The sequence below is a fragment of the Ochotona princeps genome, chromosome 9 (genome assembly GCF_030435755.1).
Source record: "Ochotona princeps isolate mOchPri1 chromosome 9, mOchPri1.hap1, whole genome shotgun sequence".
Lineage (NCBI taxonomy): Eukaryota > Metazoa > Chordata > Mammalia > Lagomorpha > Ochotonidae > Ochotona > Ochotona princeps.
The window spans coordinates 64,319,633-64,336,395 of record NC_080840.1 but is presented as its reverse complement, the minus strand read 5'-3'; the positions used below and the strand labels follow the sequence as shown (position 1 = coordinate 64,336,395).

Below are 16,763 nucleotides of genomic sequence, written 5' to 3'. Positions count from 1 at the left end.
TATATCATGTAATTCTCCTAACAGCACCTGCAAGTGTTTGGATCACTGTCTTACAGATGAGTGAATGGGACATGTAGAGATTCAGTGATTTGTGAGTGACAGAGCAGGCGTCCTCCTGTCTTTCTGATTTCAGATCTATTCTCATAAACACAGTATTGGTTCACATACTTCAGAAAGACAAATCAGGGACACGGAGCGGGAACTGAGGACGGAGAGGTGAGGTAGGAGCTTGGTCCCGCGGGGTCATGCCTACCTGGCCAGGAGGGCACACTTCTCCTTGAGGTTGTGAGGGAGCCATTCCAGTGGCTCAGGCAGCAGTGGTTAAGGGTCAGGTTACCGAGACAAGCAACAATACCGAAACCTGCATGGAGTGTCTGAACCTGCTAGCTGCAGTGGGGATAACTAGAACATAATTCAGAAATGGGTAGAAGGCAGAATCCACAGGACGTGGTGATGGACACAGAGGATGAAGGCACACGTACTGTCTGGAGCCTCAGCAAAGGGACCCATTTCCTGTGATAGAGGATGAGGCAGAGAAGTTGCTTGCTTAGTGAAAGTTTGGGGGAAGAGGTGGGGTTGCTGAAGAAGACAGTAGGCTTACTTTGAAGCACGACTGGGAGGCAGTGCTTGGCATTCACTGAACAGGCACTGTGTGTTGGAGATCTGGTTGTCGTTGCCTAGGAGAGGGGGCCGCACCAACAGAACAGAATCGGACAGCGGCACTTGGAAGGTCCCCGAGAGACTCGTGGCAAAGCAGACTTCGCAGAGAAGATGCCATGGGGGAAGCAGGGCAGCTGGCCATCGGGGAGGGATTAACAAAGGCTGTTTATCCTGGATGTTTGTCCAGGAAGAGCCAGAAGTGACCTGAAAGAGACAGCAGGACAGGAGGTCTGGGGAAATCCAGGAGAAAGTGTTTCAGGGAGCAATGTCTGGTGCTTCAGCAGGTAGAACAAAAAAAGAACTAGGTTCTGCGTTAAGAAGGCCACTGGGGTCGGTGCTGTGGTGTAGCAGGTAAAGCCACTGCCTAGAACGCCAACATCCCATGGGGGCACCAGTTCAAGTCTTGGCTACTCCATTCCAATCCAGCTCCCTGCTAATGTGCCTGCAAAAGCAACAAGGGTGGCTCAAGTGCTTAGGCCCCTGAGCTCATATAGGAGATGCAAAAGAAGCTCAATGGGTGTTGGCTTCAAATTAGCCCCGTTCTGGCCATTGCCACCTTTCGAAGAATGAATCAGCAGACGGAAGATGTTTTCTATCTCTATCTCTCCCTCTATATCTCTGCCTTCCAAATAAATGAATAAATCTTTACCAGAAAAAAAAAAAAGGCCAGCTGGTGGCTTTGGCAAGGAGCATTCACAGAAGAGCCCCTATGGAAGGGAGTTTGCAGTTTACCCAAATGGAATGCACTGAGCTCACAGAGACACAATAGCCATGGAAGCCCAAAAACCCCAGCACAGTCCACTGTGAAACTGAGCTGTGGCTCTTGCACAGCCTGCTTATAAACATGGAATTGTTAAATTGATGGTTCATCTAATAAGTCCCCATCAAAACTTACAATCCCATCATAGATGGAAAGAATGCTCAAGATGCTGGAAATTGAAGTCTGTGTCATCAATCACTGATGCCCAGCACCGTGGTTCACCACGAACTGGGTGATGCCATCTTGTCACAAGTCCAGGCTCTGTTCCTTGCCTGGACTTCACTTGGTGGGGACACCTCTGTCCTTCCCTTCACAGCTGGCAGTGCTGTTAAAGAAAGATCACAGTATGAGCACAAAGCAGGCTGCCCCAAACACATCCTGGGAAAAAAGCATTACAGAATCTCTTAGAATCGTTAGGGGGGGACCATAAATATATTTTAAAATATAAATCATTTTTTATCATCAGATTCTTTTTAAAATGAAGAATTTTTAATGTTCCTTTGTACTTAAAAGTTAGAATCAGACACACCCATAGATTCTTCAGTGCAAACGTTTGATAGTACTACAGTAGAGAGCAGTTCATTTTTCATTTTGGGTTCAAAAAATTCTCAGCTAGAAACCCACATTGTCTGATACCATTCATTTGGTCTGCAACCTGAAGCAAATTCTTAAAGTGGGAAAGAAGTTTATGATAATAAGGGCATCATTTTATAGAACCAAAGACTTTCTCCAGTCTTGCTGTGCTATCAGTGCATTTGGGGAGACTATTGTGATCCTGTTGGGGGTCAGGGTGCGGGCTTGCAACAAGTCTAAGAGTCTAGCATCGCCTGCCTGTCATCCTAGAACATATTTAAGGTTTTGCTGTGCCCCCAGATATGTGACCAGTCAGTGCTGCCATCCTGAACCACTCACTTCAACATCACTTAGCCCTTCTGATTCAGTGGCATCGCTAAAGGGGATGTCACTCGCCAGGAAGCAGATGAGCTTTGGCATTGACATGGGATGCCGCAGCCACGCCACAGCTGCGGTTGCTTCTCAAAGTGCAGTGCCTTCCTCCTGCTTCACAGGATCGCACATCTAGCACCATGAACTTCATTCTGTCTTACAAGCACATGTTCATGTGCTGTGGTATCTTTATTAGCCACCTGGGCCTGCCAAGTGAGTTTTTCACACCAGGTGATACCACCTGCAGCTTTGCCTTAGGCTCTTCATGCACTCCTGCTGTATCGAATTGAGGAGCTTTCTTGTTTGTAAGAGCCAGCTCCAGCCCAGGGGCACCCTTTTTTGTCCCCCGTCTCCATGCAGGCTGTAGGGAATAAAATGCAAACCTGGTTTTGATGATGCAGATGTGAGCCTGAATAAATGACCATTTGATTCTGCAAGAGCTTTGACATAATGAAATCAGTAACTTAATCTCCTATTTTAACTTCAGTCTTCATTCATCTAACTGAACTTTCACTTGACATCATTGACGAATATGCTGGAAATTGCTAAACAGGTGAAGAAAAAGTTTCCTTCTGGGGACTCGCAATTGGCTTAGCGGTTAAAATGCTACTTGTAATGGCCAAATCCCAAATTCATGTGCATAGGTTCAAGTTGCAGCTACAGTGCCAATTCCAGGTGCCAGTGGGCAGTAAGTGATGGCGGCAGTACTGCATGGGTCCCTGCTGCCCACATAGGAGATTCAGAATGAGTTCCAGGCTCCAGGCTTCTGCCTGGCCCTGCCCCAACTTCTCTGAGCATTGGGGAAATAGATGGAGATACTTCTCCCCTCTCCTCTCTTTCTCTCTCTCCCATTCCCTCCTGCCCTCTCTCCCATTTCCTCCCTCTCTCCATTTCCCTCTATCTTCCTCTCTTACTCTCCCTCTCTCCTTCCCCCTCTACTTCTCTTCCTCCTTCCTCTCTCTCTGTTTCTCTCTTGTCTCCCTCCCTCTCCTTCCCTCTCTCCCTTTTTCCCTTCTCCCCTCACTTTCCAGAAAGTAAATAATTTTTGAAAATAAGAAAGGAATTTCTTAGTGAGTTCTAATTTATCATCTGTCTTTACCTCATTAACTGATTAGAGGAGCATTAACAGTATTTTTTAATGAGACATTGGGGACTTTTTTTCTTATAGTGAGAGAATAGTTGTAATATATTCAAAATGACACACAGTATGGTAGAAAAATTATCCAGCAAGAGAGTAGAAGTTATACAAATACTAATTAGTATTCTGCATCTTGAAAGATATCACTAGTTTCCAGGAATTCAGAGAGAACCCCCCAAAGACATTGTACCTAGGCAGAAATCCCTCCCTGTTAACAAGCAGCGCACAGTGTTTGCCATTCGCCACAGTGGTGAAATGCAACCCCAGAAAGTCACTGCTGCTGAGAAATGCTTATCCCATCAGAGGAGGTAGGATGCCTACCACCCACGGCCTGTGTGCACCGAGGGAAGAGGACATACTGTACACCTGGGTCAGTTGCTGCTTGCTGCCTCAGAGTTTACATCTGTAAAATGGGAGTGGTCACCTTTTCACTCTGAGGGACAGAGCTCATGAGTGAGTGAGCTTTGTAGGTATAAAACCCACACAGAAGGCCAGGGACTGTTAGGAGTATTTGTTCGCATAAGCAGCATAGCCAATGGCTTTTGATAGACACCCAGAAATGAATGGCTCCTATGTGTTTAAATCTTAAGGGAACTTTGTATAAATCCATCTCAAGAATCCCAGTCCCTTGAGAAACCTTAACAAAAAATAAAGTTGAGGTGGGCTTGAACGTGAGTGTATGCCAGTTGGAGGCAGCAGCACAAATAATAATGTTTGCGGTAGAAATACACAATAGCTAAACTTTAAACTTAGTGAACAAGACCACCTATGACTTTTTTATGTTTGTGTCATCCCCACTCTCCTGCTAAGGCAGCAAATGTTACACAGGGAAGCACACATCAGAAAAGTCTCAGAAAATCCCTTGTCCTGTGCTTGAGACAACCTCCATCAGCGGGCAGCGTGCCTGTGGAGGCCAGAGCTTGAGACAAGTTGCATTTCCAGCCGGTGCCTATGAGTGGGTGGGAAAGCAGGGGGTGGCAGCAGAGCAGACGGCAGGTGCCCTGTGCCCCTGACATTGCTGTCTGTGTCCCGCGCAGAGGGCCTCAGCGGATCCTGGAAGGAGGGCACCGGCGTGCCTTCCAGCAGCAGCAGCAGCGGCTACTGGAGCTGGAGCGCCCCCAGTGACCAGTCCAACCCGTCCACGCCGTCGCCGCCACTGTCAGCCGACAGCTTCAAGCCCTTCCGCAGCCCCGCACCGCCCGACGACGGCATCGATGAGGCGGAGGCCAGTAATCTGCTCTTCGATGAGCCCATCCCCAGGAAAAGAAAGGTTGGTGTCTGGGATCGGGACCCCTATTGCGAGGCACAGGCAGATCTGCGCCTGAGGGGTATGGGGGTCTCCGAGCCACGCCCTCTCGTGCTGGATGCCAGCGGGCCTGTCCTGCTTGCTGCGGCCTGTTGGGTCTGCGCAGATTGAGAACCCGAAGTCCTGTCCAAGGACAGATCAAAGAGTCTAAAAACATGGACAGATGTCCTCAAAGTCGGCATGCCCCAGGCCCTGCTGACAAACGCCTAAGCTAGGACTTCGCCAAATGTGGAAGATGATAAAAAAAAAACAGCGCTAGAGGTTTGGCTAGGTAATTAACTCGCTGTCTCAGTGGGATTTAGCTTTTACTTTGTATGAAAAATGTATTTAATACCTTTGTCTCTTGTCTGTTTTGGTCAGTCCTGAGCGCTGAGTTAGGAAACATGTTCTTCATCTCAGCTCATGCAGCTGGATGTGAAATGTATGTCCAAATTTACATATAAACAGATGTGCATACTCACATACCTCAAATCACAGGCTAGTTACCAAATGAAAATGCGAGCGGAGATCTAATTAACTGGCTTAATGCATTAATGGGCTGCACTTTTGCTGCAATTCTCGGGCTGGCTCATAGGGTGTTTTGCTCTGATCTTGTCAGGAGCAAGGGGAAGCTGAGCGTCTGCTTAACCTGTGCCCACCATGGATGGAGCGTGGGTCTGAGCCACCGGGAACTAACACTCCCATCCCTTCCTTTCTGTTCCTCTGCTTTTCCGTAACTGTGTTCACTCCAGTTTTCAGAAGCATTGCTGATGGCAAGAAATAAAGCAATACGGCCACTACATCTAGAAAACATTTTGACATTATTTTTAATAGCACCATGTAAACAGGAAAGTGTTACTTCGTTAGCGTGATTTTAGATGCTGCATTGAAAGCTTCATGGTTAATGACTGATTCACAGACAGAACCCCAAGACACAGCCTGGAGGACAAGGCAATCTTGATCTCCTTCCGCCAAACTTTCAAAGAAAAATGCCAAGAGGACGTTGATTCCCCGACACCTTCCTTCCCTGCATATCTCCATGAGTACTGGCACAGGCATTCCCCACATGGGGCGGTATGAGTATAGACTGACTTTTATGGCCTCCTGTCCTTTCCAGAGGCAGTGTCCTGGAGGAGTTGCTGAGCCACTCCAGTCCATTGTGCAGAAGGCCAGAGTCATCCTATTGGTCCCGGGAACACTGGCTGCTCACATGAGGGAGTACCTGCCGTTCTGTGGGTCCCCGGGAACACTGGCTGCTTACATGAGGGAGTACCCGCTATCCTGTGGGTCCCCAGTATCACTGGGTGAAGGGAACACTGGCTGCTCACATGAGGGAGTACCCACCATCCTGTGAGTCCCTGGGAACACTGGGTGCTCGCATACAGGAGTACCTGTAGGTGGCCCCTGATGCAAGGACCTGAAGTCTGTTGTAGGTGCTTCAGGCTGCGTAGCCTGTCCCTCCTGGGTCACATGACTTTCATGAAGTCCTCTGGGCTTTTAAGATATGTTCTTGAAAGCTATCCCAGGTTTTTGTCTGTGATGCATATGTCATTTGTAATGTTCACCCCTCCTTACTGTTAGTTGCGTTGCAGTGTCAAAACTCTTAGTGAAGGTCAACAGGTTTTAACCAAACTAGGGACTAGTCAAGTCACCACAGAAAAGGAATAGACTCCACAAGATGCTTGCAGCACCGTGAGAGTGAGAACAATATTGTATCTGTCATTTCTCTCTCCTTTCAGACTCCAACTGTCCTCAGGGCCATAGCAGTAGGATGAAGCCTGTGACCACTAAGGTTTGACACTGAGATCCTACTGAGACCAAGTTGTTGCCTCAGTCTGTTGAGCTTAAAGTGACTTTGGATTGTGAAAATACAGTGGTGCTGTTGCTATTCATTTGTTCAAGTGTTGAGTCGATATTCACTGAATAGCCATCAAGCACAATGGCCACTGCCCTGAGCATGCCACCTCTTCGCTCCCTCCATTCAGGTTGAGTCAGGATTTGGGGAGAATGGAGTTTGATGTGTAAATGGGAAAGAGTGAGTACCAAATGTGTGTTCATGATGTGGTAGGACATTGTCCCTATAAAACCGTTGTTTTGAAATCTTGTTTCCAAAGGGTTCTCAGAACTCCTTCTGGTAAGAGGCCTGTCTGAGTTGGCTTTGTTTCTCTGTCCATTCACTTATGCACAGTGCCCACTCTGGCGGCTGTTTGAGAGAACCTTCAGATCGTCTGGTGGGTTATGAGTCATTCTCATGAGTGGTGGGTCTCAGGCTTAACATAGGACAGAGAACAGTAGCTAGTCCTGTCTCCAGGTGCTGCAAACTTTTGGGTGAGCATTTGCTGTCCAAGATATATTTCTTGGGGTTTTTTTGGGGGGGGGGCGGCGGGGAGGGGAGGCAGATTTATAGAAAGGAGAACAGAAAGTTCGTCCATCCACTGGTTCTCTCCCCAAGTGGCTGCAATGGCCAGAACTGAGCTGATCTGAAACCAGGAGCTTCCTCTGGGTCTCCCAGTTGAGTGCAGGGTCCTGAGGCTTTGGGCCATCCTCAACTGCTTTCCCAGGCCACAAGCAGGGAGCTGGATGGGAAGTGGAGCAGCCAGGACACGAACCAGTACACATATGGGATCCTGGCAATGTGGAAGGCGAATATTTAGCCACTGAACTATTGTGCCAGGCCTCAAGATGTATTTCTTACATGGCTGCTTGTTTAGAGTTTGGAAGCCTCTGTTCTGTGTCCTCAAAAGCCACTGTGATATGAGACACATGGGAACCTGCAGCAGGAATCAAGATGCCTGTTGTGAACTCAGCTCTGCCACTCTGACAGCCTATGAAATCCTCTCCCTGTTCATATGCTAAGTCATCTTGAAAACACACCCAAGAATGTTTACACCTGTTTCAAAAGGATCATCACGATGATAAAATAGCATCAGCAGTACTAGAGTTTGGATCTCTAAACAAAAGCAGAAGGGCCAGTCCCTGTCCACAACCAGGAAGCAACGATCCGGTCTCTGCCCGTGATTGTCTCTCACCTGCACACTGCAGATGCTCACTCCCACCTCTCCAAGATCCTTTGTCCACTGGTGTGAAGATGTGTGTGAGGTGCATTGCAGAGATGGGCAGTGTGTCTTACTGTCAGGACTAAGGAAGAACTATTTGCTGATCATCATTATCCGGTTATACATTGCTTTGGGACTGTTCCGAGAAATGCCTCGTAGGCAGTTTTCATCATCATGTCATTTGTGCTCATCCGAATTAAGTCAGCCACAGCATCCAAGCCAGGGCATGATATATTTCCTTGTTTAGTTACAGTTTACGAAATGTACTTAAATGTAGCATTTCATTTGATCATCAAAACCTTTGGCTGATTTATTCCCATGGAGATCAGATGAATTATCCAAGTCTGTGTAGCTCATCGTGTGAGCAAGAGAAGATCAGCTTAACTGATACAGCAAAGAGGAAACTTATAGGATGAATTAATTCAATGAATCCTTATTTCCCTCTACCCTCAAAGGAGAGTAATAACACAGGGAGAAAATAATTGGACATGGCTGCTGCCAGCATTGCCTAGCAGGGTGGGTGCAGGACGTAGAAGACTAGAGGGAAATAGCAGGCAGAGAGAGAAGCTCTGGACCTGCTGCCAGAGCACTGGCTTAAGAAGCGACACGACTCTGAAGAGGACCTGCAGCCCAGGCAGGTGAGGATGACCCGGCATGCACACAAAGTGAAAAGCACAGGTTTGGGAACCAGCACTCTGAGCCTTTGGGGATGTGCAGTTCCCATCATGACCACAAGATGATGCAGTGACTCTAAAAACACAAGGGAGAAAAGTGAATTCTGTGGAAGCCCAGAAGGCAACTGTGGATTCCACAAGAATCGCTAGAAAATTGCCTAGTGCTGATTGGTCATCATTTATGTGTTCTTTTCCATGCTGGACCCAGATTCTAGGAGGTGGCAGATTCTGGGCTTTCCAAAATTGGCATTCCAACTCTTATTGCTTCCTAGACTTTAGGCAAGTCGTGGGACCTTTCGCAGCCTGTTTCCTCATCTGTCCAATGTGGACAATGGTGGCACCAAGTTGCTGTGCTGTCGAGGGAGTTCTGAGAGGTCACGAGAAGAGAAGTGCATGTCAGCCGCTTCTACTACACTTCATCCTGACCCATTTGACAGCCTGCTGAATGGAAAATCTGAGATGCATGGGTGTGATTTGAAGGAGGTACTCACTGCCTTGCTTCATCTTACCCTCCCTGGCTATACCAGTGCCAGAGTGGCTGCAGACAGTGTGTGGTCCCTGCTGTAACAGCTAGGGTGAGGGCAGTCCCAAACATGGTCCAAATCAAACACTTACAAGGCAACCTGACCCCAACTCAACATTTCCGAACAGCAACTGTACCTCAGAAATATTTGCGAAATTCCAGCCCTCATCATTTATGCATGGATATCTTGACTCGGGAGCATCTTACCTGTATACTGGGGAGAAATTCAAGTCAGGGAAGAAAGCGCTGAGCTGCCATAAGGTGCTGCAGTAACAGCTGTAGTGTAGTAAACAATGACTTCATCATTTCCTCTACTCTGCCTTTTCACTCTAAAAGCCATGAATCACTTTAGATTGTGAATGACTTTTCCAAAAAGAAAACAAACCCATAAAGTCCTCACGAATAAGCGTGTTGCCAGTCACTCCGCTGACTTCATTCCTAAGCCACTGATTTGAAGCAGAATGCCTCCTGCAAGAAGAACCGCTGCTCCAGAAATAGACCCATCTGTTAGGACTGCTGCAAAGGGCGGTGCTGAGAAAAGCAGCCCTGGGTCACGCCGCACGATTCCATGGGGATGGCGCAGCATCGTTAGCCAGAGACTGGAGCTAACGGGCCTCTGGACAGGAAGAAGAAGAGTGAAATCCAGGCCATTTAGTGTAGTCTTCAAGGTCTGGGGCATTGGAGAACTTCCAAAATCATCTAGACCAGCTTCAGCCTTGCTGAGTTAGTAGACCTCTGCACCATGTCCGAGGCCTACAAATGTCTTCTGAGTTGTTCTGGAAGAATCCGTTGGTTAAGAAATCATGGAGTGCTGTGAGATTCCTGTTAACTCAGGAACCCTTTTGTTGTTACTGTTACAGAGATCATTTTAAAGGCTTTTTTTAGGTGATCAAATGAACCCATTTTCAATGTACAGTTGAGCAAGGTTTCTCAAAGGCCTGAGTGACTTTCTCTGCAATTAAAGCCAGCACTGCCCGGGCCTCTCTGTGGCCTGACGCGCCCCCTCACCCCACCCCAAGCAGACCACCACCACGCATCCAACTTAACTGCCTGCAAACTTCTGTTTCCTATCAGAGAACTTCAACCAAGAGCATCCCATAGTGCATTTTTGCTTTGCAAAATACCAGATTGGAGGCAGGAATTCTCATTAATGGCTCATTAATGGCCACATATTTAAAATGACCCAACCATTTTGTAAAACAATTTGGCAGCACCTTAAGAAGTTAAATATATGTTTACAGAATGATCCCAGCAATTTCATCTTCAGGTATGTGTTCACATAAGAAATTTTTGTTAAAATTTACACAAATACCTTCAAAAACTACTTGTGAACAACTGTTTGTAATAGCATTATTCATCGTTACCCCAAATGTCCATCAATCAGTAATTGGACAAACCAAGTGTAATATACTCATATGATGGAGTACTACACTAACTACATGACAATAAAATGAGACAAACTTCTGATAGGCAGAACAGGCTACAAATAAATGTCAAAGAGCAGTATGCTGAGAGACAGAAACCAAACACAAAAGAATACATTCTGTGTCATTCCGTTTACAATCATCTCTGTTATTTTTTAGCCACTCACAGCCACAGTATCTGTGAGTGGTGCCTAAAGGGGGGAGATGTGAAATTCCTTCTCTGTGTCCATTCACATTCTCTTTGCATTAACTTCCCAAACCTAGAAAAGGCAGCATCACTAAACTCAGTCTTCTCAGTTTGCAGAAGAATCACTAGAACCTGAAGGCTGCAGGGACATGTGTAGAAACTGCTGTCCTGATTGAGGAGGCAGGTGGAACCCCTACCAGCTTCTGGACAGTCACTAGTTTTTAGATATACCAGTTAGCACCTGCTGGGCAGGCGTATGAGTGGACCTCTTAATCCTAAAACAGCCAGTTGCTCCTCTGCTAAGAGGGTGCTAGATGTGAGATATGTATGCTTGGTGTGGCAGGCTCACCTATACAGAGTAATTGGACCCTTCTCATCCCTCAGGGACTCTAGTCCCGGCTGGGAAGACTTGGCTGCATAAGCTGCCACCCCACACACCTTGATGACCACGTAAAAAACCTGCCTGAAGAGTTTCCCAGTCACCTCAGAAAAGACGGCATGGTGCTAACTGCAGGCTGCAGTGTGGTGAAGGGAGGTTTGTGGCCTTCTGCGGTATGACTGGAACTTGCCTTGTCCCTACCGGTGTTACTAAGGCTTCAGAATTAGTCCTGGTTTCCACTCCTTGGCCTGTGGATCCTGGGAAGCCAGGCTGCCTTCTGTCAGGAAAGTAGAAGTTGTAGTTTAATAGTTTAAAAGTATTAAACTATTCAGGAACAGGTTCAGGACTTGCCATCACCAAGGCCAGCACTGAGGTCAGACCTGGCCCATGAGTTCATCCTGTAGCCCCAGAACAGTTGGTTGCCAAGGTGTCCTGACAACCACCGTACAGGTGAAGCATCCTCACAAAGTTCTCTCCAGCCATCGTGGCCTGTTGCATCAGAGTTCTGTAACTCAATAGAGCTCATCAGAAAGCTACTGTGCAGATCCAGTACAATGGCTCAATGGCTAAATCTCACCTTGCAAGCATCAGGATCCCATATGGGCACTGGTTTGTGTCCCAGCTGCTCCACTTCTCTTCCAGCTCCCTGTTCATAGACTAGGAAATCAGTCAAGGATGGCCCAAAGCCTTGGGGCCCTGCACCCACCTGGAAGATCCAGAAGGAGCTGCTGGCTCCTAGCTTCGGATCAGCTCAGCTCCAACCACAGTGGCCATTGGGATAATGAACCAGCGGATAGAAGATCTTTCTCTCTGTCTCTCCTTCTTTCTATAAATCTAACTTTCAAATAAAAATAAATTGGAAAAAAAAAAACATGGGACTCAGCACAGTGGCCTAGAGGCTAAAGTCCTCACCTTGAACACTCTGGAATCCCATAAAGGCACCGGTTCTAATCCGGGGCCCTGCTTCCCTTCCAGCTCTATGCTTGTGGCCTGGGAAAGCAGTCAAGGATGGCTCAAAGCCTTGGGACCCTGCACCCGTGTTGGAGACCTGGAAGAAGCTCCTGGCTCCTGGCTTCGGATCGGCTCAGCTCCAGCCATTGCAGCCACTTGGGGAGTGAATCATTGGACAGAAGATCTTCCTCTGTGTCTCCTCCTCTCTGTATAGCTGTCTTTGCAATAAAAATAATAAATCTTTTTTTAAAAAAAAGACGATGATGACGAAGAAAAAAAGCTACTTTGCCTCTCACCAGAAGTGTCTGTGAAATTCCCCAAGTGCAATTTAGAACACCCAGCTCTTCCAGGGGCTGCCATGCGTGATGAATTCTAAAGCAATAGTATGGGGTTTGCGAGCACAGGGCCAGGCACGTAGTGCTTCCAAAGCAAGGATGACAATGCTGCAGCCTTTGCCAGAAGGCCATGCTGTTCGACTTGAGGTCTTTGCTAACGCTGCCTTTGGTTTTTCGGCAGAAGTGCTTTCCATTAGGGCTTCCTTTTCAGCTGTTGCCCAGTGCATTTGTGGACATTCTGGCTCTGAGAACATCTGTCAGCTGTGAGGAGCAGCAGGGCTGCAGCACAGATGGGCCATCCAGACTTGGCTACTGCAAGCATGCCAGCAACTTTGCTTGGTTTGGCTCCCTAGGGTGAACTCAGGCCCATGTGGCAATCTGGGCATTGTTTATTTAGTTATTTTTTTATGCCCTGCTTCTGCCATGGCTTTCTTTCCTCAGGTGTAACAGCAAGTAGTCTGTTTTTAGGCAAAAGGATTGATTTCAACTGAATGTAGTTAGAGGACTCGGAAGAGCACTAAGCTGCCATTGAAGGGGTCCCAGACTTTGATGCCTTATCGCCCTTAGCCCATGCAGAGAAGCCGCTTGATTCATGAAAGCTAAGATCTTCTTGCTGCAATAATTTTGTTCTTCAAAACTGGCCAAACAGTATTAGTCTTGTCAATATTTTTTAAAGGAGTAACTGTTTAAAATTTTAAACAGGAAAATTTTGAATTGGAGTGTGAATATAAAAGATAACCCTCCCCAGTACTCAAATTACCACCCAATAGTAATACATTTTTATTTATATACCTACCACCCTTCCCCCACAAAAGAACATGTTATTCATTCTTTATAACCTGACTTTCTCCTGTATCAAGGTTGAGCCCAACAGGAAGTGGATGGCATCTAAGATAGAGTACTTAAGAGTTTAATGAAGGATTGATTTACAAAGGTTATTGACAGGGTTCGGGGACTTTAGTAGGGTGATGCAGTACCACAGTGGTGAGGGTGAGGAGAGAGCCAAGGAAAGCCATACCATCTCTCACCCTCAACAGGCAAGTCAAGAGTATCTCCAGCACCCAGAGGGTTGCAAAGCCTGAAATAGAGCTGTAAGAGAAGTGAAACCAACAAAAGTAAGCTGTAAGACCAACAAAAGTGGTTTCTGAGGAGGGTGGCCACTGCTCTCCAGGGGCCACGTGAAGAGCAGACCCAGTGAAGTCAATGCTTTTCTGTCTTCCAGTCTCCCGTCAGTGCCTCCCATTGTGCCAGGTCCAACCAGAGCCTGTAGGTCGGTGGGCACAATGATAAAGTACCTAAAAGTCAGTTCCAGGGCACTGAGCCTGGGACAGAATGGAGCAGTGTGGTCCTGTAGGGCTCAATAGGGAAGATCAGACTAAGAACTTTCCATTTTATGTCAAAGAAGCTTTTCTTGTACCTTCATTTTTTTTAAAGATTTATTTATTTTTATTGGCAAGGCGGATATACAGAGAGGAGGAGAGACAGGGAGGAAGATCTTCCGTCTGATTTTTCACTCCCCAAGTGAGCACAACGGCTGGAGCTGAGCCGATCCAAAGCCAGGAGCCCAGATCCTCTTCCAGGTCTCCCACATGGGTGCAGGGTCCCAAGGATTTGGGCCGTCCTCAACTACTGTCCCAGGCCATAAGCAGGGAGCTGGATGGGAAGCAGGAGGGAAGCCGGGATTAGAACTGGCACCCATATGGGATCCCAGCACGTTCAAGGCGAGGACCTTAACCATTATGCTATCGCGCCGGGCCCGTACCTTCATTTTTAAGTTTGTTTAATATTTAGTTACAGAAAATAAATTTAGCCAACCCTGCTGGCAACCTTAGGTTATTTCAGATTTTTCCTGAGTCTAACTAAAAGTAATAAAAATCTTCATAAATCCATGTTTGCAAACAGTGTGGATTTTGCCATAGGATAAACCCCTAAAGTTAAATTAGGTCAAAATTTACAAGCATTTCCGAAGCTCTTCATCAGTGTCGTCTCGACAGATGGGCTGGCCAGTACCTCGGCATGATTAAAATATCAACAAAGGTCTCTGAGAGATTAGGAATAATAGATATGAGGTGTGTTATTCAAAAGGAAATACCAAAGAATTAGGGAGAAAGCAGAACTTCTCTCTAGGAAGTAATTTCGTGCATACCACTCACCCAAAAAACAGTTTATACATTCCCTACTATATGTTTCTGAGTCCACATTTGCAATCACCCTGCAAAACAACAGGACCTTTCTCTAGCTAGCTGTCCCCTTCAGAATGCATTACTGAATTGGAGTCTCCACCTGCTCATACTTATGGTAAATTACACAATAATTTTTCCTGCAACAGATTACCCATTCCCTGCTGGTGAACATACACCTTCCTCAGATAATTTCCAATGCCAGGTGGCTGTATCTGGAAGAGAAGGGAACTTCAGATATTGAGGATAAAGCTACCCATGACTCAGTGCTTTGCCACACAGGGGATCACCACCCACTTGAAAAATTGGTTTACAGCCTAGTGAGATAAGCTGGTGTGAACTGTGCTGGGGACATCTTAGAGTATACAGAGTAGCAATCTATATGGCAAACATTCTTTGAACATAGATCATTTACAAGTTGCTAAATAAATTAATGTATCTCCAATGTGGCTTATCTCCCTGGAGTCCAAAACACAACATTCCCAAGACTGAACACAGTATTTTGTGAGCCAGATGCTGTGGAGTTGAAGTCAAGACTCCTCCCTTCCAAGCCCTTCCCCATACTTAGACCACACAGGAAAGAGAAGGCCAAGTCCATCTGATTTTTTTTCTGTCCAACCCCTAATTTTCTTCCAGCAGCAGCTTGCACTGGAACTCTTAGCAGGAGACTCAGAGCTACCTGTGTAGTTGAGGACAGGATCATCAGCTACAGTTGGTAGTTCTGCTGTGATCAAGGGACTTGGAGAAGGTGTTAACTTCATTGTATCTGGGATTAGACAGCTCTGTAGCATCTACTTATGCCAGTGCCATTTATTTCACTGTAATTGGGACTCAGTTGTCCTACTTTCTGAGATTTTAGGGGAAAAAAGGTTTGCTATAAATATCATTTGTTATGGCACAAGAATACTATTGTAGCTTTTTACTCCCTAAAACAATCAAAAATTTGAGAACTTAAAAAGTTTCTGTGATGTAGAAGGAATTTTGCTTTCTATGTTACTGAATATTACTATACTATAAAAGTCTTTTACATAACTAGCCATATGCCTTTCCCATTCATTTCTGACTACATTGTCTAATCCCTCTAATTTAATAGTTGCTGCAATTATGGTTAAAGACATCAAACCACAATATCAGCACCACTTGTGTCTTTAATATCAATGGAAATCTTAGATAGTGCAGATCACATTGTAGTGTTAGTATGTAACATGACTTTATGCTTACCCTTATTTGGGGGACAAGTTCGGGTATAGAAGTTAATGCAATGCTTAGGATGCCCCTATCAAAGTGCCTAGTTTGAAACCCAGCTCCATGTCTGAGCCCAGCTTCCCGTTACTGTGCATCTTGGGAGATAGCAGGGAGTAGCTCAAATGCTTGGGTCCCTAGCACCCACCTGGAAGACCTGGATCGAGTGCTGTGCTCCTGGCTTCAGCCTGGCCCAGCCTCAGATGTTACGGGCATTTGGGAAATGGACCAGTGAATGGAAGATCTCTTTGTTTATGTCTTTCTCTGCCTCACAAATAAATAAGTAAATCATGAAAAATAGACCTTTATCTTTAAAAAAAAAAAAAAAGCACTAGTAGCTATTAAAACCTCTTCAAGATCTCATTGGGAATTGGCGTTGTGCTGTGCTAGGTTAAGTCCTTCCTCAGACACTGGCATCCCACATGGGCACCAGTTCCAGACCCAGATGCTCCACATCCAGTCCCACTCCCTATAAATGTGCCTGGCAAAGTGGAAGATGGGCTAAGTGGGTGGGCCCCAGTATCCATATGAGAGACGCAGAAGCAGCTCTGGGCTCCTGGATTCAGCCTGGCCCAGCCCTGGCGATTTCAACCATTTGGGAAGTGAACCAATGATTTTAACAGACCTCAGGTAACTCATTCATTCATTCATTCATTTATCTCTCTCTCTCTCTTTCCCGCTCCCTCTCCCCTTCTCCTCTTTTTTCTTCTTCCTCTTCTTCCTCTTTTCCTCCTCTTCATCCTCCTTCCCCTTGCTTTTCCCCTCCCCCTCATCCTTCCTCTTCCCTCCTCCCTCTCCCTCTTCTTCTCCATATTCCTCTCTTTCTCTCCCTTCTTCTTCTCTTTCGCTGTTATTCTACGTTTCAAATAAACATTTAAAACCAAAAAGGTTTAACATGCTAATTATTCAATACATATATTGATATTTTTACAGATGTATTTCAACATACCTGTTCCTCTTTTTAAATATTATTTTAAGTATTAAGAAACACTGTTCTGAGTTATTAGGTTAATAGCTTTCACCA

General features: G+C 46.2%; 1 protein-coding gene across 1 annotated transcript in view; it reads left to right on the top strand.

Annotated features, from left to right (window-relative positions):
* ZNF704 (zinc finger protein 704) overlaps positions 1 to 16,763 on the top strand; it is a 233,648-nt gene that overhangs the window by 191,014 nt on the left and 25,871 nt on the right. The window contains exon 4 of the mRNA XM_004588074.2: positions 4,541 to 4,773. Coding sequence (XP_004588131.2) covers positions 4,541 to 4,773 — 233 coding nt within the window. The remainder of the gene's footprint in view (positions 1 to 4,540; positions 4,774 to 16,763) is intronic.